Raw genomic sequence first — 25,107 nt, 5'->3', positions numbered from 1 at the left:
TAAATCAATATTATAAGGCCATATTTCCATATTTCCAAAAAATGAGTGTAAGCCAATAAAAATGATGTGAAAAAATTAAAATTTCTGCCATATAATAGGACAGTTAGCGTGAAATGTCAGGCAGTGATTCTGAGGACGCATGTTTTCACTAAGCCATAGGGTAGAGTGAAAAGGGTTGATGTACATGTATGTTTCACTTATTAACATAGATATTACGATAATGCTGCACGCTATCAACAAATGTTTGTTTTCGTAGGAATATTAATCATTTAAGAGGACAATGGAGTCCCTCACTCTATTTATTTTTTCAAAAAGCAGGCAATCTAAGGTATAGTACGGTAGCAACAGTTTACTCGAAAGAAAAGGGTGCATATTCGGGAACATCATATTTGGCATCAAGGGTAAACAGATTGAAGTAAAAAACTAGAGATTGTTTTCTGAAAATTAATATAAAATCTTGACAAACAGAGTTATATAATACAAATTTTACCCGGGCAGACACTTTCAAATCTTAGATCAAGGTCAAAAGAGAAACCAAGAAATCGGGTGGTTTGCTTACATTTGCATAATCTACATTTTGTTTTTAACCAACATTTGACTGTTTGACAAGCTAAAAGGCGAACCCAACAAATATTTTAATGTACGGTTGACAAAATACTCCAAATTGAATGAATATTTGCACAAAATGACTTTTTAAAAAAAGGCTTTTACGTGGTAAGGAAATAACGCCAAGAGATTAGTTCAAAATGAATTAGGAAAACAAGAAGAAAAATCTAAAGCAAAGGTCATTGATATTAACTTTATTGCTCGTCTTACTTAAATTTTAATAACTATGTAAAGTGTGACCTCCAAATTTGTCTGGCTTTTGTATACGGTGACGTTAACGTCATCAGTTTTGGTTTATAGCATTTCAAAAAATGGTGACTTATTTCGCATGCTCGAAATTTCGAAACAAAATCGATTAAAATAGTTGGAAGGCATGGCAGATTAGAAAACTAAACACTGATATTCAGCTTGCCGACAACATTAGTTTTTGTTCCTCTTTTATCTAAAGAAACTCGAAAAGCTAGAACATTTGAGACTGATTTTTTTTCTTCGATGTTTAGTTGAAGATATCTTGGATAATGAGCGTCACCACCATCTTGTTTCTTTTTCATATATCTCGTCCGTCCCTTTATAAATGAAGAGCGCATAGAACAATAGCGCGCATGGAGAAAACAGAGCAAGATGTCGGGATTAAAGCAAAAAGTCGATGTTGGTTTTCCTCCAGCAACTACTGACGGAAGCCTTCATTTCGTGTTTTCTACCAAACAACGGAAGTGTCCTCGATAGTTGTGTATTATGTACCTTGATTATGGATTACTTACCGAGTACAAGAAGCTCAGCACTTTTGTAATCCGTCGAACCGAGTAGTGAGCAATCGTAAGTACCTGACAAAGCTGGTGTGACGTTTGGAATTAACAAATGATATTCTCCTTTCGATAGATCCCCTGTAAGTTGATATTTGTTATCAAATACTTGAATGCCTTGGGTGATTTCGACAAGGGGATCACCAGCACTGCTTTGGAACTGCCATTGAGGTGTGCGACTTCCCAGATTATCAAAACTGCAATTCAGTTGTACTTCTCTGCCTTAACTGTTTCTGTATCGGATGGGGTTTCCCTAAAGCTTGTCGTATTTGCATCTGTAAAAAGGTTACAGTTTATGGTCTCAGAATTAGCATGATGAACAAGGATATATAGTTGGAAGTTGTTTTTATTTTAACACGATTGGAACTAATTTAGGATAATTTGATTTTCATATTTTCATATTTCTCAAAGTGTTAGGTGCAGCGTAGCGGAATGTTTTAATGTTTCAAATTACTCATAAAAGCAAGTGTGTATTATAAAAATAAAAGCAGATGAGATAACATTTGATGATTCAATCGGCGTTACTTCTCGATCCTATTATCCCAAGTTAGTCCAATCGTGTTATTTTTAGGAAACAGCATGCAATATCCCATTTCCCCTGAAAATGTTGCTCAATCATTGTCAATTATTGCATAATTAAGATCCAGAGTCGACATAAACTCTGTCCTTTACAAAAATGTAAAAGACATTACATTCTTACAGACCAAAGATTAAAATTGCTTATAATGCAAGTTGGCATTTGATATTTGCCATAAGCCATCCAACTAATGGTGAATTGTTTCTCATTTCAGAATGAGTATCGGAACAATAATATATGTAACCAAAAGAACATATATAAGAAATGGAAGATAAATGATACAAATTATCCGACACACAAACAAAACCAAACACAACTCATTCATTGAACTCTGAGTGTTGCTTAGTTCTGAGTAGATTAAACATGCTTACTATTGAGGTTAATCGATATGTTTGAAGTGTAGAATTTTGGAAATAATTTACTTTGGTCTTGTATTTGTTTGTTAATAACAACATATTACATTTGCAATATGGGTCATTTTAGTGATAAACGCTTTATATTCAAACTGACCGCGGGAGGGCGCATTCTACGCCGACCGGCAGAGTGCGGGAGGCGCGTAAACGCGCAAAGAATGTACGCGTTTATATGCTTTCAATATACGTTGGCTTTGTCTGATCTACGTCATTTTGTTGACTGTTTCCTCAAGCGTGGCGTAGTGTACGAGGTAGAGGTCAACTTAAATTTTAGCATTGATGCCACATAATTGTGCATTTTTATGATGCTCTGTCATGTTGCAATACTCACTGAATTTTTTTCCTGGATATATTTATAATAAAAAGAAGCTCATGCATGTAAATCAATATTTATAAGGCCATATTTCCATATTTCCAAAAAATGAGTGTAAGCCAATAAAAATGATGTGAAAAAATTAAAATTTCTGCCATATAATAGGACAGTTAGCGTGAAATGTCAGGCAGTGATTCTGAGGACGCATGTTTTCACTAAGCCATAGGGTAGAGTGAAAAGGGTTGATGTACATGTATGTTTCACTTATTAACATAGATATTACGATAATGCTGCACGCTATCAACAAATGTTTGTTTTCGTAGGAATATTAATCATTTAAGAGGACAATGGAGTCCCCTCACTCTATTTATTTTTTCAAAAAGCAGGCAATCTAAGGTATAGTACGGTAGCAACAGTTTACTCGAAAGTAAAAGGGTGCATATTCGGGAACATCATATTTGGCATCAAGGGTAAAACAGATTGAAGTAAAAAAACTAGAGATTGTTTTCTGAAATTAATATAAAATCTTGACAAACAGAGTTATATAATACAAATTTTACCCGGGCAGACACTTTCAAATCTTAGATCAAGGTCAAAAGAGAAACCAAGAAATCGGGTGGTTTGCTTACATTTGCATAATCTACATTTTGTTTTTAACCAACATTTGACTGTTTGACAAGCTAAAAGGCGAACCCAACAAATATTTTAATGTACGGTTGACAAAATACTCCAAATTGAATGAATATTTGCACAAAATGACTTTTTAAAAAAAGGCTTTTACGTGGTAAGGAAATAAACGCCAAGAGATTAGTTCAAAATGAATTAGGAAAACAAGAAGAAAAATCTAAAGCAAAGGTCATTGATATTAACTTTATTGCTCGTCTTACTTAAATTTTAATAACTATGTAAAGTGTGACCTCCAAATTTGTCTGGCTTTTGTATACGGTGACGTTAACGTCATCAGTTTTGGTTTATAGCATTTCAAAAAATGGTGACTTATTTCGCATGCTCGAAATTTCGAAACAAAATCGATTAAAATAGTTGGAAGGCATGGCAGATTAGAAAACTAAACACTGATATTCAGCTTGCCGACAACATTAGTTTTTGTTCCTCTTTTATCTAAAGAAACTCGAAAAGCTAGAACATTTGAGACTGATTTTTTTTCTTCGATGTTTAGTTGAAGATATCTTGGATAATGAGCGTCACCACCATCTTGTTTCTTTTTCATATATCTCGTCCGTCCCTTTATAAATGAAGAGCGCATAGAACAATAGCGCGCATGGAGAAAACAGAGCAAGATGTCGGGATTAAAGCAAAAAGTCGATGTTGGTTTTCCTCCAGCAACTACTGACGGAAGCCTTCATTTCGTGTTTTCTACCAAACAACGGAAGTGTCCTCGATAGTTGTGTATTATGTACCTTGATTATGGATTACTTACCGAGTACAAGAAGCTCAGCACTTTTGTAATCCGTCGAACCGAGTAGTGAGCAATCGTAAGTACCTGACAAAGCTGGTGTGACGTTTGGAATTAACAAATGATATTCTCCTTTCGATAGATCCCCTGTAAGTTGATATTTGTTATCAAATACTTGAATGCCTTGGGTGATTTCGACAAGGGGATCACCAGCACTGCTTTGGAACTGCCATTGAGGTGTGCGACTTCCCAGATTATCAAAACTGCAATTCAGTTGTACTTCTCTGCCTTAACTGTTTCTGTATCGGATGGGGTTTCCCTAAAGCTTGTCGTATTTGCATCTGTAAAAAAGGTTACAGTTTATGGTCTCAGAATTAGCATGATGAACAAGGATATATAGTTGGAAGTTGTTTTTATTTTAACACGATTGGAACTAATTTAGGATAATTTGATTTTCATAGTTTTCATATTTCTCAAAGTGTTAGGTGCAGCGTAGCTGAATGTTTAATGTTTCAAATTACTCATAAAAGCAAGTGTGTATTATAAAAATAAAAGCAGATGAGATAACATTTGATGATTCAATCGGCGTTACTTCTCGATCCTATTATCCCAAGTTAATCCAATCGTGTTATTTTTAGGAAACAGCATGCAATATCCCATTTCTCCCTGAAAAATGTTGCTCAATCATTGTCAATTATTGCATAATTAAGATCCAGAGTCGACATAAACTCTGTCCTTTACAAAAATGTAAAAGACATTACATTCTTACAGACCAAAGATTAAAATTGCTTATAATGCAAGTTGGCATTTTGATATTTGCCATAAGCCATCCAAATAATGGTGAATAGTTCTCATTTCAGTATGAGTATCGGAACAATAATATATGTAACCAAAAGAACATATATAAGAAATGGAAGATAAATGATACAAATTATCCGACACACAAACAAACCAAACACAACTCATTCATTGAACTCTGAGTGTTGCTTAGTTCTGAGTAGATTAAACATGCTTACTATTGAGGTTAATCGATATGTTTGAAGTGTAGAATTTTGGAAATAATTTACTTTGGTCTTGTATTTGTTTGTTAATAACAACATATTACATTTGCAATATGGGTCATTTCAGTGATAAACGCTTTATATTCAACTTGACCGCGGCAGGGCGCATTCTACGCCGACCGGCAGAGTGCGGGAGGCGCGTAAACGCGCAAAGAATGTACGCGTTTATAGTCGCGCCAGCGGCTTACTGACTACGCATGCGCTTATTCATAATATACTAAGCGAGTAACCGGAAGTGTACCCTTCTTTCTCATGATGGGCGCCGCCATTTTTTTTTTGAGTACTCGTAAATAAACAAATACGAAACAAATTACTATGATATAACATGCCTTTTATAAAATATACCTCTTTTATTAGCCAGTAAATGTTATTATACACCTTGTCGCTGATACAAAGTATCGTTGATATAGATAAACGGAGAAAACTCGTGCATATGAACGGGGGCATACGCAAAGAATGCTGGGATTGAATTATAGAAGAGCGCCCCCTGTGTCAATAATTAGATTCAAAAATTGCAAGTTTTTAGACGGAACGCTATAGTTTTTAGCTTGCAAGTGGAAGGTGGGCAGTGCAGTTACCATTGCAATGATAATTATTGCATAATACGTCCCTTGTTTAACGCCATAGGCTGTTATCATTGTAAAAATTGCCAATTTTTGTCCAAAATTTTTACACGCTACAGAAAATCTATACCTGCCCTGCTGCAGGGTTTGACGTCGTGTAAGTACGTGAACTGCTTTCATCAGAGGGAAACTGGGCATAGTTGTCATATAAACGTTTATGAAGTAACAATTACAGTTTATCATGAATCAATACAAATAACATTGCCAATCTTAACCCCTGGCGCGACACCAAGGGCTGAGCCCTATATAATATTATGCTTTCAATATACGTTGGCTTTGTCTGATCTACGTCATGTTTGTTGACTGTTTCCTCAAGCGTGGCGTAGTGTACGAGGTAGAGGTCAAACTTAAATTTTAGCATTGATGCCACATAATTGTGCATTTTTATGATGCTCTGTCATGTTGCAATACTCACTGAAATTTTTTTCCTGGATATATTTATAATAAAAAGCAGCTCATGCATGTAAATCAATATTTATAAGGCCATATTTCCATATTTCCAAAAATGAGTGTAAGCCAATAAAAATGATGTGAAAAATTAAAATTTCTGCCATATAATAGGACAGTTAGCGTGAAATGTCAGGCAGTGATTCTGAGGACGCATGTTTTCACTAAGCCATAGGGTAGAGTGAAAAGGGTTGATGTACATGTATGTTTCACTTATTAACATAGATATTACGATAATGCTGCACGCTATCAACAAATGTTTGTTTTCGTAGGAATATTAATCATTTAAGAGGACAATGGAGTCCCCTCACTCTATTTATTTTTTCAAAAAGCAGGCAATCTAAGGTATAGTACGGTAGCAACAGTTTACTCGAAAGTAAAAGGGTGCATATTCGGGAACATCATATTTGGCATCAAGGGTTAAACTGATTGAAGTAAAAAACTAGAGATTGTTTTCTGAAAATTTATTTAAATCATGACAAACAGAGTTATATAATACAAATTTTACCCGGGCAGACTCTTTCAAATTTTAGATCAAGGTCAAAGGAGAAGCCAAAAAATCGGGTGGTTTGCTTACATTTGCACAATCTACATTTTGTTTTTAACCAACATTGACTGTTTGACAAGCTAAAAGGCGAACCCAACAAATATTTTAATGTACGGTTGACAAAATACTCCAATTGAATGAATATTTGCACAAAATGACTTTTTAATAATAGGCTTTTACGTGGTAAGGAAATAAACGCCAAGAGATTAGTTCAAATTGAATTAGGAAAACAAGAAGAAAAATCTAAAGCAAAGGTCATTGATATTAACTTTTTGCTCGTCTTACTTGAATTTTAATAACTATGTAAAATGTGACCTCCAAATTTGTCTGGCTTTTGTATACGGTGATGTTAACGTCATCAGTTTTGGTTTATAGCATTTTAAAAATTGTGACTTATTTTGCATGCTCGAAATTTCGAAACAAAATCGATTAAAATAGTTGGAAGGCATGGCAGATTAGAAAACTAAACACTGATATTCAGCGTTGCCGACAACATTAGTTTTTGTTACTCATTTATCTAAAGAAACTCGAAAAGCTAGAACATTTTCAGCCGTTTTTTTTCTTCGATGTTTAGTTGAAGTTATCTTGGATAATGAGCGTCACCACCATCTTGTTTCTTTTTCATATATCTCGTCCGTCCCTTTATAAATGAAGAGCACATAGAACAATAGCGCGCATGGCGAAAACAGAGCAAGATGTCGGGATTGAAGCAAAACGTCGATGTTCGTTTTCCTTCAGCAACTACTGACGGAAGCCTTCATTTCGTGTTTTCTACCAAACAACGGAAGTGTCCTCGATAGTTGTGTATTATGTACCTTGATTATGGATTACTTACCGAGTACAAGAAGCTCAGCACTTTTGTAATCCGTCGAACCGAGTAGTGAGCAATCGTAAGTACCTGACAATGCTGGTGTGACGTTTGGAATTACAAATGATATTCTCCTTTCGATAGATCCCCTGTAAGTTGATATTTGTTATCAAATACTTGAATGCCTTGGGTGATTTCGACAAGGGGATCACCAGCACTGCTTTGGAACTGCCATTGAGGTGTGCGACTTCCCAGATTATCAAAACTGCAATTCAGTTGTACTTCTCTGCCTTTAACTGTTTCTGTATCGGATGGGGTTTCCCTAAAGCTTGTCGTATTTGCATCTGTAAAAAAGGTTACAGTTTATGGTCTCAGAATTAGCATGATGAACAAGGATATATAGTTGGAAGTTGTTTTTATTTTAACACGATTGGAACTAATTTAGGATAATTTGATTTTCATAGTTTTCATATTTCTCAAGTGTTAGGTGCAGCGTAGCTGAATGTTTTAATGTTTCAAATTACTCATTAAAGCAAGTGTGTATTATAAAAGAAAGGCAGATGAGATAACATTTGTAGATTAAATCGGCATTACTTCTCGATCCTATTATCCCAAGTTAGTCCAATCGTGTTATTTTTAAGAAACAGCATGCAATCTCCCATTTTCCCCTGAAAAATGTTGCTCAATCATTGTCAATTATTGCATAATTAAGATCCAGAGTCGACATAAACTCTGTCCTTTACAAAAATGTAAAAGACATTACATTCTTACAGACCAAAGATTAAAATTGCTTATAATGCAAGTTGGCATTTTGATATTTGCCATAAGCCATCCAAATATGGTGAATAGTTCTCATTTCAGAATGAGTATCGGAACAATAATATATGTAACCAAAAGAACATATATAAAAAATGGAAGATAAATGATACAAATTATCAGACACACAAACAAAACAAGCACAAGTCATACATTGAACTCTGGGTGTTGCTTAGTTCTAAGTAGATTAAACATGGGCCCAGGTCCCCTATTACGAAAATATATTTTATCAGATACACACGTATTTGTAAATAGTTGTTTTTTCTTTCCAAGTAAGACACTGGAAGCGCTCAATTGAAGTGAATGGCGAATGGTTTTTTTTGTCTCACTTATACACTTAACACCTACCATGCAAGTGCTCGTAGATAAACAATTATAAAAGAAACACGATTTCCGATCTGTCAATTTTGATAATTTCTCTATGTTACCTTTGATGTGTAATTTAAAGAAGAACATAACTTACAATGAAGCACAGTCATGTCCCTGCGCGTCTTTTTTAAAGTTTTCGAAGCCCCTAGGGAGCAAAATCTTGAGAACATATTAATTTCATCTTCCTAAAATTTCACTTAGGTTAATCAATATGACTAGAATGCCTAATTTGTTGATTCAGAATTTCGTGTGAGCATTCATAAAAGCTCCTAAAAGCAGGTTAAAATCGTCAAAAGATTTTTACAGCAAAAGGCTGTATCGAAACATTATAAATACGTGCGACCAAAAACAGTTAACGAATGACAGAAGTGATAATCATTCGACAACGCAAACAGAATAAAGGGAGGTAATCAGAGAGGGAAAAATGCTTACATATCGATCAATATAACAGTAGGCATTGTCAGACAATACAAGGAAGTTTATCATACGTCTCGTTGATTACGGAAACCAACATGTTTGCGTCACACTTGTCATAATGTCATTTTATACAACTATTATGTGATAAGATTTCCCTTTACATTAGCCGTACTCAACTAGTGCTGTCAGACAAACAGAGAGGGAAAACGACTGACAAAAAATTAAAAATATTTAGATATTAAATGCTTCCCGCTGAGTTGGAAAACTGTATATGGCACACAGAAGTCGAGCTCGAAAAGTTTATATTAAGAGCACCTACTTTTTGCGATTGAAATTTCACTTTTTTATATAGCAATATAATTTCAACAGTAAACGACGTGAGCTCACACATTATTTTACGGCTAGTATTCCAAAGGTCATGGATTCAGTATATTCGATCATCCAAATCCGAACCTTTACAAAATACATTTTAGGGTTTCATACAAAGCGTTCACCTATGACTTATACAGATGTCATACACCATCAATAAATTTCTTCATGGCATGATGTCAATGATTAGAATAAAGAATGATTTAAGTTAACGACTATAGCTAATAAATTCAATTTCTCTTTGCTGTTTTGTTCAGGAAACCATAGCATCAATTGCGTAGGTTGTATTACAGCATTTTACAAAAGAAAGTGTCCACCCACACGGTACACAACTCCAGCTTTTCACTGCTTGAAATACAAAAGTCAGTCGACAGAATAAGAATACAATAGAGGTTCTGTAACTTACACTAAGCACGCCCACACACTATATTTCGTATTCTTGAATCATGCTAATTAGCAGCCGACCTTTCAGCAAACACAAAACGCTTGAAGATTTCGTATATACAAGCTTTTTATCGACGACCTAAAGGTCATTTTGAACAAAGGTCAACGATTTTTAATCGTCCAGGCGTGAACCAACAAAGAGCGTGTTTACAAAAAACTAGTCTGATTTCCCTTGCTTTCTGTTATGGTGGATTGTGTTTAGAATTTAATGAAGCGTTAGCATTATGACAAGTCTTCTGCTTATTTCTGTTATGTTTGCTGCACACTGCGTCTTGCTCAGCTCGAAGTAGTGTACTACACATATCTATTGTTCAGGTCAGTCTTTATGTTTGAAGTTGAAATAAGTATAGAAATAATTTCACTTCAATCTAGTTTTTATTTGCCAAAAACAACATGGTATATTTGGCATAATGGATGATTTTCGACAAAAACACTTTATATATAACCTGGGTAACAAGAAACAAGTAAATGCACTTTTAATAACAAAGATGTATACAGCTATTGTTCACACGCTGCATTTACAACAAATTCTTTACGTCTTCATGATATGATATTTAAAGTGAAATATTAGTCGGTTAATCTGAGGAAATATGCTTTCAGAAAGTCACAGAGTGAAGTAGAAAGGGTCTGAGAAGATGTATGTCGCACGAATTAAAAAAGTCATTAAGAAAATACGAGATTGGTTCAAAAATGAAATAGGAAAACAAGAAAGAAAACCCTCTTACGGAAAATGTTGTTTATGGCAATATTTTGCTCCCGCTTTACTTAAATTATGATAACTAGCCTATAATGTAAAGTGCGACCTCAAACTTGACTTTGGGAAGATATGTCAGCTATTATTATGCAAATAATTCTGACATATTAAGCTTTTCTCCATTAAGTCATTATGTACTCTTAGATAATGCCCTAACAACTTGCAAAATATGTTTTCACTATTAGTATATTGATACAATTGTTCTATTTTCGTTTTGATACCTGCATAAACAACATGCATCATGTATTTTTAGAGTCCTATGTATGATTTGCAACGAGCATAGACCGGAGAAGCTCCTAGCGGCTGTTATTTTCTATACCTTTCTGTGACTACAAATAGAATAAAATGTAGTTTCATAGGCAATAAAAGCTCAAAACCCTTTAATGAGTCTCTCTGACTCAGCAAGTTGTTTACAAATATGCATGCAATATATCTGCAAAAAATAGGTACAATATTAGGGTTTTTATTGCCTTCAAGGGTTCGCAAAACACTCACATCACCATACATTTTATCAATACGATATGCTTTATGAATCCATAAGATTAATATTTTTGAACGCCCCCGAGAAAGCATCAATGAAATCAAATTCTCCGACAGTGCATATTAAATCAAGGCAACAGCTGAAGCAGAAAAAAACCACAATTATATTTTGCCTATTTGGAATGGGGTTTAAAATAACCACCAGCTACTCATGCGAAAAGTCATCCACAAAGCATTATACAATTACAGTGCCACTGTAAATGTATGATCGTCTGTAAGAATACCTCGTTGTGACCCTGTATTTTAATATGTGGCAATACGAATTATATTTCACTGTAACAGGAACTACTTACAGCTAAGCGTACGCGTGACCCTCGCGGGTTATGTTCACATACATAATTAAACAGTTTATTGAACAAGACTTATGACACTCCGAAAAGTCATTTATAATTATGGTCATAATTTTATTTCCATTTAGTTCTTAGGTATTGCATTTGGGTACAAGTACAGTTTTTCCAAAAACAAACAAACAAACAAACAAACAAACAAGCGAATGCATTTAAAAACTTGTACATGTACGCACGGAGACCGACACCTTTTATCATTCATTGCCGCTCCTATGCGGTGTTCTAACGTTGTTTACGCTGCTGAAGATTACAGTCCTGGTCGACAGTACATTATGACAGAACTTCTAAACGATATTGTTCCGGTTGACGAGTTTAGTATCTGTGATGTGAATTTTATCGTCTATAGCCATCAATGAGGCACAAAAATTGACCAAACTGAAAATACTCGCGACAGAGAAGGTTAACACATTACATTTCAGATTTGTACACAGTACATAGAATGATATGTACACAGTACATACAATGAGAATAACACGTTCGGGTTTCGGATACACTGTAAGATACTCCTAGGAAATAAAGTCAAACTTTCGTTACGTTGTTAAACAAGGTAAGTACTGTTTAGGCAAGCCAGTAATTAAAATATACGAGCATACGATGTAAATACCTTAGAAATGTTTTTTTTTTGTACTGCAGTAAAATGTACATGAATGAGTTACAACACTACACAGAGTACTCTCTTCACGTTTTCTATTATCAGTTCACAAATATGCCATTTCTAAAATCGTGAAAGACATATTCACTCCATGCAAATTTTATTGTCCTGTACAGTAATGTCTTTTCCCGTTTGGCACCCCACTTCACACATTCTACAACAACTTTTGTAGTTGAGCAGAATCCCTTTTTGCCGTTGATTTACATTCTATTACAGCAACTGTACAATGTGCATGAACACAAGAAAGTTTTAACGACTATAAATAACCTGTTCCCATGCAGGATTTCTTGAACTAGTACATTGTTGAACTTAGTTCAGAGTGTTGAGAAGACAAAATTTATGACTTATTGAACTTGCACATAGTTATAATTGTAAACTTACCGACACCAGCTTCATTTGAAAGTAGAAGCAAACACAGAACACAGGCATGGTAAGGAAACGGTGATCCAGTGGTAGACATTATCATGTCACGAATATGTAGCTTGTTCTTCCAACTTTCTATGCCTTAGACATCGGTTACTGTTCGTCTAAAATAATTGACTCCCTTACGTATTGAAAATATCGTTATTCCAACTGATATCAACATGAACGAAATCGTTGCTTGGGCGAGCGGTCGCTTGTGTGTCTATCATTTGTATACTGAGTGTCGTTTGCGGTTGCTTGGCCTGCATGTACAAAGGCTATAAATTGACACCAAAGCAATCAGCTCCTTAACATTGTCTCTGTGTCTTAGGTCAAAGGTGAAAGGTGTGCAATAGAAATCCGTTTGCAGTGAGCCTTAGGAAGTACGTCTGGGCGGAATACACGAACCGAATTTACTGAGTACCGCTTTTATATTTTGTGCACATCAAATTATACGTCTCGAACGATAATTGTCTACTACATGGTTGAAATTCAAAGGTTGGGAGAACATTGACTGCTGTGTGTATGTGTGTTTGATCTACCATCGAAGATTGATCTCGTACCGGTAAAATCACAGTGTCTGGCAACAATATTGATGTAGAAGGTATGAATATGATCTGATAATTGCCCTCGCTAATCCTTTCATTAATTTGTTCTGTCGATCACCGGGCGCGGGCTTATCGCCCTGACCAAATAACTCGTTAGGAGCTCATAAGGTCTGCCTATTACCTTATGAGCTGCTAACGAGTTATTTGGTCAGGGCGATAAGCCCCAGCGTCGGTGATTGGCAGAAAAAAGGGGACTAGAGATACAGGATACAGTCTCAGATTTATCATAATGAATTGGGACGTCAACGTACATGTCAGCTTGGTTTTGTCTTGTCTATGGATAGGCGCACACTCTCCCATTCTTCTATATAATGTGTTGTATACACATTGTGTATAGGACTGACACAATTTCAGGCCATAACATACATGACTGACGTACAAGCTAAAATGACAGTGTTAACAATGTAAGCTAGCGTTTTACATGAGTTTTTAAGGTGAGTACGCAACTTGTTTTTTTTTTTGCAAACGGCTGTATCGAAACATTATAAATACGTTCGACCAAAACAGCTCTAACGAATGAGAAAAATGATACTTATTCGACTACACAGACAGAAGAAATGCAGTTAAACTGAGGGAAAAAATCCTTACATATCTATCAATATAACAGTCTCCATTGCCAAATGATATAAGGAAGTTTATAATACGTATCGTTGATTACGGAAACCAACATGTTTGCTTCACACTTGTCATCATTTCATTTTATACAACTATTTTGTGTTAAGATTTCCCTATTCATTAGCCGTACTGAACTAGTGCTGTCTGACAAACAGAGAGGGAAAACGACTGACATACAAGTAAAAATGTTTAGATATTAAATGCTTCCCACTGAGTTGGAAAACTGATGTGGCACCCAGAAGTCGAGCTCGAAAAGTTTATATTAAAGCCTCAGTATTTGTAACTTTTAACATTTTTTTCATATTTTTGATTAACTGACATCCTCAGTATGTGAAAGTAGACCATAATTAATACTGAATCGCATTGTTTGCATGCCCAGCCCCCTCACGATTAACAGTAAAAGGAGTGAAAAATGACTTCTTGTCCAGACTAGAAGTCAGCTTTGTTGACACACGAAACGAAACGTAATCACACCACCGCGCATGCTCAACACATCTACGCAAGTTTTACTGTGGCGTCCGTAGAACCATACGCTCTTCGAAAAGGTCTGGTCCATCGAAACTGGAGACTCAGCTAAAAACGCGCGAAAGTTGGGTGAAATACCGGAAAGATATAAATATGTAAGTGTTTATAGATTGTTCCGACTATAATGAGCCGTGCAAACAAACGTCTTGAACAGCTAGACTAACGACGGAGGCAGTCGATTGTAAGCTTCATGCAAGGCACTGCACGTTGTGACCGATGGTACGGAGATCAAGTTTGCTGAATGAATTGAGAGAGAAAAACATATATGAATAAAAATTCAACGCTTCACCATTGTAATCATTGAACTAGTCGTTTCTTTCATTATGGAGTGTAATGAAAATTTCGTTGAAAATAAATGACGGGACTGATTCTGCTCCGTCTACTCAAACGAAGTTTTGTGTACAGCCAGGCTACGCTGCAGGCAACACAGCCTATCAACTTCGCATATCGTTGCCGTACGGCGTAATTGAAAACGCTCAGAAAGGAAAAATTATATCTTGAATGCAGTACAAAAGTCTTACTTATTAAATTTAAAAGTATTTCCAAATAATATCGAACGTAACGGGTATCTAATCCTCACAAGGACTACAGTAGTACATTTATCGGCTAGCTGCGATGCGATGGCGCTCCAGGCATTGTAAGCTTAGAAGTTCGAACACAAGAGAGATCCCGGCCTCACTGCAAAGTCGTCCCCTGCGCACTCGGCCCGACAGCAAACTAACCTCTTGGTTTGATTCTGTTGTTTATATATTTTTGTATAAAATTCATGATACATATATCTGACTTTCACAACTGTACAATTTGCTCAGGACTGTGAGTTTGGCTGTAGTGGCCGTAGTCTACAGACGATCGGAGGGAGCTAAGGCAGGCCCCAAATTTGCATGGACAATGCCCGGGACAATTATAGACGCAGCTCGATGAGAAAGTCATTCACATAAACCTAAATGAACTGATCAATACAAAACTTTTAAACATCACTGGTTCTGAAAATTTATGATCAACGGTTCTGACCTACGGATTTTACACTGCGACGTTGTTTTTTGTGTGTTTGGCCGGCTACTAGTCCTGTAAGACTGTACAAGTGCAGCGGGGCCGGGCCGAGATTGGTGTGGGGCCTGCAGCAAGGTAAAATTGACAGCGTCCAATTTACCGCTGTATTCAGAATGCCTTTTTATCAGTATAAAAGCTCAGTAACTGATGCATCAAGAGCAAAGAGTCTGTAAATTTCTTAGCAGTAGCTCCATCGTTTTTTTCTAAATTTTCGCTGAGATACAGCAGTGCGTATACTGGTGCCGATCGTTCTGACTCAGGCGTTCACAGCTGTTTAGGGAGCCGTCATTATTTACGACCTGGGGGTCGGAGGAATTACATTAGAAACTCCGAAATTTTGAGTCACACCCCAGCCAACCATGATGACTTTGAGTAACCCCCTCTCTAACAGAAAGTTTGGCTTACCTGAGCCCATGTAACAATATGTAGATATAAAAGCTCACCTAATAAGCAGTCTCCGACCATATAGTATTGTTAAATTGGATGGGTAGCATGTCATTATGGCATGGTTATATGTCCAAATGGTTGCTGAACTCAAGTCAAATAAAATATACATTTCTATGATAAATAAAGGATGAACCACAACAGTTCAGTTTGTCCTAGATCCTGTGCACTTATAGTGATATCTGTCGAGAACATTTCTCCATGACCAAGCCTCTCCTTCCAACCCTGGTAATGACTGCAAAAAACTACTGTGTGACATCATCATCACCACTGTTGATCTTCATCTTTACTGTCGCTGGTGCCATTGCGTACATGAACAACGATATCATTCTCATCGTCACTATCTTCTCTTTCATAATAAGTATTGCTAGTAGTAGCAGCTACGTTTAGTTGTTTGCCTTGCTTCATCTAGTTGATATTTATTTGTACTGTTAGAGTATTTATTTTCTTTTTCAGAGTAAAATATATATAATCAATTACTCATTATGTCATTGAGGACAGAGTTAGACAAAGAAAAAACATTTTGAGCACCCCTTATAACTTTCAATTTTTGAATGACCCCCAGGTCGTAAATACTGACGGTTCCCTTACTTGCTGCCAAAGGCCATCGTGTTCACTGTATTCGACAGCCTACCATCGATTGCCAAACTATGTTGCTTCGATTTCGCAATCACCTTGCCGCTTAAGCGACAATCAGCTGAAATTTATTACTTCAAGTTACTCAATTTTGATAGCTATTTGCCTACAGAAGTGAGCCAAGTGTATATAGTGTCGTCTTGATTTTACATCGGTACCCGGAGTTCTGAGTGACCAACTGCAGGGTGCGCATCGGTGCACTGCCGACTGCAGTTTGAATAATCCGTATATAACGCACACTGTACCAGAATAGAATGTCAGCCTCCTCTGCCAAAGTTCTGTATCCTCTGAAACACAGTAGCAGTGCGTATTAGAACGGAGAAGAACAAAATAAAACCATTCGCAGGTCATTCAGCCGGCGACCATGGGCGATTACCCAGGCAGTGTGGCGTGGCATGGCAAGGCCCCAGGAATGTTGCAGGCTCGATGATGTCATCAGTATCGGCGTTTTCGATCACGTGCACAGCCTACAAGTTGTCAACAAACCCGCGCGGCAATCCAACTCGATCGGGCAATATTTAGCGTTTGTATGTCACTACAAGAGCACACATTTGGCTTATTTCTTTACTGAACAACATTTCACGGTGGATGTAAGAGAATAATATGTAATTTTAAACATAAAAAAGTTAAAAGTTACAAATACTAGGGCTTTAAGAGCACCTACTTTTTGCTATTAAAATTTCACTTTTATATATAGCAATATAATTTCAACCATAAACGACGTGAGCTCACACATAATTGTACGGCTTGTATCCCAAAGGTAACGGTATCAGTATATTCGATCATCCAAATCCGAACCTTTACAAAATACATTTTAGGGTTTCATACAAGCGTTCGCCTATGACTCATACGGATGTCATACACCAGCAATAAATTTCTTCATGGCATGATACGATTAGAATAAGGAATGATTTAAGTTAACGACGATAGCAAATAGATACAATTTCTCTTTGCTGTGTTTTTTCAGGAGACCATAGCATCAACACTGCTGATCGATTGCGTAGGTTGTATAACAACAAAGAAAGTGTCCACCCACGCGGTACCAACTCCAGCTTTTCACTGCTTGAAATAAAAAAGTCAGTCGACAGAATAAGAATACAATAGAGGTTCTGTAGCTTACACTTAGCACGCCCACACACTATATTTCGTATTCTTGAATCATGCTAATTAGAAGCCGACCTTCCGGCAAACACAAAAGCTTGGAGATTGCGTATACACAAGCTTTTTATGGACGACCTAAAGGTCATTTTGAACAAAGGTCAACGATTTTTAATCTTCCAGGCGTGAACCAACAAAGAGTTTGTTTACAAAAAACTAGTATGGTTTCCCTTGCTTTCTGTTATGGTGGATTGTGTTTAGAATTTATTGAAGCGTTAGCATTATGACAAGTCTTCTGCTTATTTCCGTTATGTTTTTTGCACGCAGCGTCTTGCTCAGCTCGAAGTAGTGTACTACACATATCTATTGTTCAGGTCAGTCATTATGTTTTAAGTGGAAATAAGTATAGAAATAATTTCACTTCGGTCTAGTTTTTATTTGCCAAAAACAACATGGTATATTTGGCATAATGGATGATTTTCGACAAAACACTTTATATATAACCTGGGTAAAAAGAAACAAGTAAATGAACTTTTAATAACAAAGATGTATACAGCTATTGTTCACACACCGCATTTACAACAAATTCTTTATGTCTTTATGATACTTAAAGTGAAATATTAGTCGCTAAATCTGAGGAAATATGCTTTCACAACGTCACAGAGTGAAGTAGAAAGGGTCTGAGAAGATGTATGTCGCACGAATTATCGTAGTCATTATGAAAATACGAGATTGGTTCAAAAATGAAATAGGAAAACAAGAAAGAAAACCCTCTTACGGAAATGTTGTTAATGGCATTTTTTTGCTCCCGCTTTACTTAAATTATGATGACTATGTAAAGTGCGACCTCAAACTTGACTTTGGGAAGATATGTCAGCTATTATTATGCAAATAATTGTGACATATTAAGCTTTTCTCCATTAAGTCATTATGTACTCTTAGATATTGCCGTAACAACTTGCAAAATATGTTTTCACTGTAAGTTATATTGATATAATTGTTCTATTTTCGTTTTGATACCTGCATAAACAACATGCATCATGCATTTTAGAGACACATGTATGATTTGCTACGAGCATAGACCAGACAAGCTCCTAGCGGCTGTTATTTTCTACACCTTTCTGTGACTACAAATAGAATAAAATGTAGTTCTTAGGCAATAAAAGCTCAAAAGCCTTTAATGAGTCTCTCTGACTCAGCAAGCTTGTTTACCAATATACATGTAATATATCTGCAAAAAATAGGTACAATATTAGGGTTTTTATTGCCTTCAAGGGTTCGCGAAACACTCACTTCACCATGCATTTTATCAATACGATATGCTTCATGAATCCATAAGATTAATATTTTATGAACGCCCCCGAGAGAGCATCAATGAAATCAAAATCTCCAACAGCGCATATTAAATCAGGGCAACAGGTGAAGCAGAAAATTACTACAATTAGATTTTGCCCATTTGGAATGGGGTTTAAAATAACCACCTGCTACTCATGCGAAAAGTCATCCAAAAGCATTATACAATTGCAGTGCCACTGTAAATGTATGATTGTCTGTAAGAATACCCCGAGGGAAAGCTAGCTCGGAGTTAACGAATTAATTATGCATAATTTGTAACCAAGTTTACACGTTAGTCGGATGTTTGTTAAAATTTTTGATTTGCAATAATTTTTAGTTACAGATACTTATCATACATGCTATGTCTGTATTGCCATTCTCCTATTCTTTAGAGAGCTGATATGACCCTGTATTTTAATATGTTGCAATACGAATTAATTTTCACTGTAACCGCAACTTCTGACAGCTAAGCGTACGCGTGACCCTCCCGGGTTATGTTCACATAATTAAACAGCTTGTTGAACATGACTTATGACACTCCGAAAAGTCATTTATAATTATTGTCATAATTTTATTTCAATTTAGTTCATTGGTATTGCATTTGGGTACAAGTACAGTTTTTCCAAAACAACAAACAAACAAACGAACAAACAAGCGAACGCATTTAAAAACTTGTACATGTACGCATGGAGACCGATACCTTTTATCATTCATTGCCGCTCCTATGCGTGTTCTTACGTTGTCTACGCTGCTGAAGATTGCAGTCCTTGTCGACAGTACATTATGACAGAACTTCTAAACGATAGTGTTCCGGTTGACGAGTTTAGTATCTGTGATATGAATTGTATCGTCTATGGCCATCAATGAGGCACAAAATCTGACCAAACTGAAAATACTTGCGACAGAGAAGGTTAACACATTACATTTCAGATTTGTACAGAGTACATAGAATGAGAATAACACGTTCGGGTTTCGGATGCACTGTAACATACTCCTAGGAAAGTCAAACTTTCGTTTACGTTGTTAAAATAAGTTAAGTACTGTTTAGGCAAGCCAGTAATTAAAATATACGAGCATACGATGTAAATACCTTAGAAATTTTTTTTTGTACTGCAGTAAAATGTACATGAAGATTACAACGCTACACAGAGTACTCTCTTCACGTTTTCATTATCAGTTCACAAATTATGCCATTTCTAAAATCGTGAAAGACATATTCACTCAATGCAAATTTTATTGTCCTGTAATGTATTTTGCCGTTTGGCACCCCACTTCAGACATCCTACAACAACTTTTTGTAGTCGAGCAGAATCTCTTTTGCCGTTGATTATACCTATTCATTTGTGCACCTTTTACAGCACCTGTACAACGTGCATGAACACAAGAAAGTTTTAACGACTATAAATAACCCGATCCCATGCAGAATTTCTTGAACTAGTACATTGTTGAACTTAGTTCAGAGTGTTGAGAAGACAGAATTTAGGACTTATTGAACTTGCACATAGTTATAATTGTAAACTTACCGACACAGCTTCATTTGAAAGTAGAAGCAAACACAGAACACAGGCATGGTAAGGAAACGGTGATCCAGTGGTAGACATTATCATGTCACGAATATGTAGTTTGTTCTTCCAACTTTTCTATGCCTTAGACATCGGTTACTTGTTCGTCTAAGATAATTGACTCCCTTACGTATTGAAAATATCGTTATTCCAACTGATATCAACATGAACGAAATCGTTGCTTGGGCGAGCGGTCGCTTGTGTGTCTATCATTTGTATACTGAGTGTCGTTTGCGGTTGCTTGGCCTGCATGTACAAAGGCTATAAATTGGCACCAAGCAATCAGCTCCTTAACATTGTCTCTGTGTCTTAGGTCAAAGGTGAAAGGTGTGCAATAGAAATCCGTTTGCAGTGAGCCTTAGGAAGTACGTCTGGGCGGAATACACGAACCGAATTTACTGAGTACGCTTTTATATTTTGTGCACATCAAATTATACGTCTCGAACGATAATTGTCTACTACATGGTTGAAATTCAAAGGTTGGGGAGAACATTGACTGCTGTGTGTATGTGTGTTTGATCTACCATCGAAGATTGATCTCGTACCGGTAAAATCACAGTGTCTGGCAAAGCAATATTGATGTAGAAGGTATGAATATGATCTGATAATTGCCCTCGCTAATCCCTTTCATTAATTTGTTCTGTCGATCACCGGACGCGGGGGCTTATCGCCCTGACCAAATAACTCGTTAGGAGCTCATAAGGTCTGCCTATTACCTTATGAGCTGCTAACGAGTTATTTGGTCAGGGCGATAAGCCCCAGCGTCGGTGATTGGCAGAAAAAGGGGACTAGAGATACAGGATACAGTCTCAGATTTATCATAATGAATTGGGATGTGAAAATACATGTCAGCTCGGTTTGTCTTGTCTATGGAAAAGCGCACACTCTCCCATTCTTCTATATATGTGTTGTATACACATTGTGTATAGGACTGACAAAATTTCTGGCCATAACATACATGACTGACGTACAGGCTAAAATGACAGTGTTGACAATGTAAGCTAGCGTTTTACATGAGTTTTTAAGGAGAGTACGCAACTTGTTTTTTTTTGCAAAAGGCTGTATCGAAACATTATAAATACGTTCGACCAAAACAGCTCTAACGAATGACAGAAGTGATAATCATTGGACAACGCAAACAGAATAAAGGGAGGTAATCAGAGAGGGAAAAATGCTTACATATCGATCAATATAACAGTAGGCATTGTCAGACAATACAAGGAAGTTTATCATACGTCTCGTTGATTACGGAAACCAACATGTTTGCTTCACACTCGTCATCATTTCATTTTATACAACTATTATGTGTTAAGATTTCCCTTTACATTAGCCGTACTGAACTAGTGCTGTCTGACAAACAGAGAGGGAAAAGGACTGGCATAAAAGTAAAAATGTTCAGATATTAAATGCTTCCCGCTGAGTTGGAAAACTGATGTGGCACCCAGAAGTCGAGCTCGAAAAGTTTATATTAAAGCCCAGTATTTGTAACTTTTAACAATTTTTTTTCATATTTTTGATTAAAATGACATCCTCAGTATGTGAAAGTAGACCATAATTAATACTGAATCGCATGGTTTGCATGCCCAGCCCGCCTCACGATTAACAGTAAAAGGAGTGAAAAATGACTTCTTGTCCGGACCAGAAGTCAGCTTTGTTGACACACGAAACGAAACGTAATCACACCATCGCGCATGCTCAACCACATCTACGCAAGTTTTACTGTGGCGTCCGTAGAAACCATATGCTCTTTTAAAAGGTCTGGTCCATCGAAACTGGAGAATCAGCTAAAAACGCGCGAAAGTTGGGTGAAATACCGGAAAGATATAAATATGTAAGTGTTTATAGATTGTTCCGACTATGAACCGTGCAAACAAACGTCTTGAACAGCTAGACTAACGACGGAGGCAGTCGATTGTAAGCTTCATGCAAGGCACTGCACGTTGTGACCGATGGTACGGAGATCAAGTTTGCTGAATGAATTGAGAGAGAAAAACATATATGAATAAATATTCAACGCTTCACCATTGTAATCATTGAACTAGTCGTTTCTTTCATTATGGAGTGTAATTAAAATTTCGTTGAAAATAAATGACGGGACTGATTCTGCTCCGTCTACTCAAACGAAGTTTTGTGTGCAGCCAGGCTACGCTGCAGGCAACACAGCCTATCAAATTCGCATATCGTTGCCGTACGGCGGAATTGAAAACGCTCGAAAGGAAAAATTATATCTTGAATGCAGTACAAAAGTCTTACTTATTAAATTTAAAAGTATTTCCAAATAATATCGAACGTAACGGGTATCTAATCCTCACAAGGACTACAGTAGTACAATTATCGGCTAGCTGCGATGCGATGGCGCTCCAGGCATTGTAAGCTTAGAAGTTCGAACACAAGTTAGATCCCGGCCTCACTGCAAAGTCGTCCCCTGCGCACCCGGCCCGACAGCAAACTAACCTCTTGGTTTGATTCTGTTGTTTATATATTTTTGTATAAAATTCATGATACATATATCTGACTTTCACAACTGTACAATTTGCTCAGGACTGTGAGTTTGGCTGTAATCTACAGACGATCGGAGGGAGCTAAGGCAGGCCCCAAATTTGCATGGACAATGCCCTGGACAATTATAGACGCAGCTCGATGAGAAAGTCATTCACATAAACCTAAATTAAGCAATCAATGCAAAGCTTTTAAACATCAGTTGTCTCGAAATTTATGATCAACCGTTCTGACCTACGGATTTTACACTGTGGCGTTGTTTTATGCATTTTGCTGGGTACTAGTCCTGTAAGGCAGTACAATTGCAGCGGGGCCGGGCCGAAATTGTAAGCGATGTAAAGTTGACAGCGTTCATTGCAGCATGCCCGCGTGTTCGCTTTTCGCGTTTTGGAGGAATTTTACCGCTGTATTCAGAATGCCTTTTTACCGGTTTAAAAGCTCAAACACTGATGCATCAAAAGCAAAGAGTCTGTAAATTCTTAGAAGTAGCTCCATCGTTTTTTTTCTAAATTTTCGCTAAGATACAGCAGTGCGTATACTGGTGCCGATCGTCCTGACTCAGGCGTTCACAGCTGTTTAGGGAGCCGTCATTATTTACGACCCCAGCCAACCATGATGACTTTGAGTAACCCCCTCTCTAACGGAAAGTTTGGATTACCTGAGCCCATGTAACAATATGTAGATATAAAACTTCAGTCCTCTTCGTCCCGGGTGGGACATAAGGCGATGACGAGTTGCCTCCACTGTTCTCTATCCTTGGCTGCATGTTGTGCCTCGCCCCAGGTCAGACCCATCTCCTTCAGCTCAGCCATCACCGTGCGGCGCTAGGTGGTTTTAGGCCGACCCTGCTCCTCTTCCCAGGTGGAGTCCATCGTAAGGCAGTCTTTGGCACGCGATCTTGAGACATTCTGAGGACGTGACCAAGCCATCTAAGCCGGCGGCGCTGGATTTCAATCACCAGGCTCTCAGTCTTTGTCCTTTCGTAGAGTTCCTTGTTCGAGATCTTATTTGGCCAGAAGATGCGGCAGATCCGTCGCAGGCACCCATTGTGGAAGGCATTGATCTTGTTCATATCGCTTTTTGTGACTCGCCAGCACTCTGCCCCGTACAGTAGCACTGGTTTGACCATGGTGTTGTAAAGTCTAACCTTCAGCCTGATGCTGTACTGGTTGGATCTTAAAACTGGTTGGAGTGCTGCAAAAGCGCCCCGGGCCTTCCCAAGTCTTGCCTTGATGTCTTTCTGTGCTGCGTTGTCTTTGGCGACAAGGCTACCCAGGTAAGTAAATTCCTCGACGAAGTCAAGTGGTGCTCCGTCCACTATGAGGGGTGCATCTGGTGTGGCATTGATGCACATAACCTTGGTCTTGGAGTGTTGATTTTCAAGCCTACTTGTTTGGCATAATTGCCCAGCCTGTCTTTCTTCTCTTGAAGGTGATAGAATTTAGTGACTGACTGGAGCAAAGGCCTCATCGTCAAGGTCCCAAAGAAAGGCAACCTCCAAGTCTGTGACAACTGGCGAGGCATCACCTTACTCTCAGTCCCTTCAAAGGTCTTTTGTAGGATTCTTCTTGGCAGGATAGATGAAGCCGTTGATTCTAAGATGAGACAGGAGCAGGCAGGATTCAGGAGGGGACGAGGATGCATAGATCAGATCTTTGCCCTTCGAAACATCATAGAGCAGTGCATTGAGTGGGACACCCCACTGTGCATCAACTTCATTGACTTTCGTAAAGCTTTTGACAGTGTGCACCGAGACACCCTATGGAAAATTGTTCGATCGTATGGCGTACCACCTAAGATGGTTACACTCATGGCGCTTTTCTACCACCAGTTCGAGTGCAGTGTCATCGTTGATGGCAAGCTGTCAGAATGGTTTGCTGTGGAGTCAGGCGTACGGCAGGGATGTATCATCTCACCCATCCTCTTCTTACTTGTCATCGACTGGATCATGCACAGGACAACAGCAGACAGACCCCGAGGCATCCAGTGGACACTTTTTTCCCAACTGGAAGA

At 37.5% G+C, this 25,107-nt stretch overlaps 1 protein-coding gene across 1 annotated transcript in view; it reads right to left on the bottom strand.

The window, feature by feature from the left end:
• The window catches only part of LOC139129218 (uncharacterized), a 47,459-nt gene extending 23,553 nt beyond the window's left edge, over positions 1-23,906 (bottom strand). The window contains exon 1 of the mRNA XM_070694860.1: positions 23,833-23,906. Within this exon, the coding sequence (XP_070550961.1) occupies positions 23,833-23,906 (74 nt within the window). The remainder of the gene's footprint in view (positions 1-23,832) is intronic.
• Positions 23,907-25,107: the final 1,201 nt, after the last annotated feature.

Source organism: Ptychodera flava, chromosome 3 (assembly GCF_041260155.1).
Source record: "Ptychodera flava strain L36383 chromosome 3, AS_Pfla_20210202, whole genome shotgun sequence".
Lineage (NCBI taxonomy): Eukaryota > Metazoa > Hemichordata > Enteropneusta > Ptychoderidae > Ptychodera > Ptychodera flava.
This window is presented reverse-complemented; position numbering and strand designations above follow the sequence as displayed.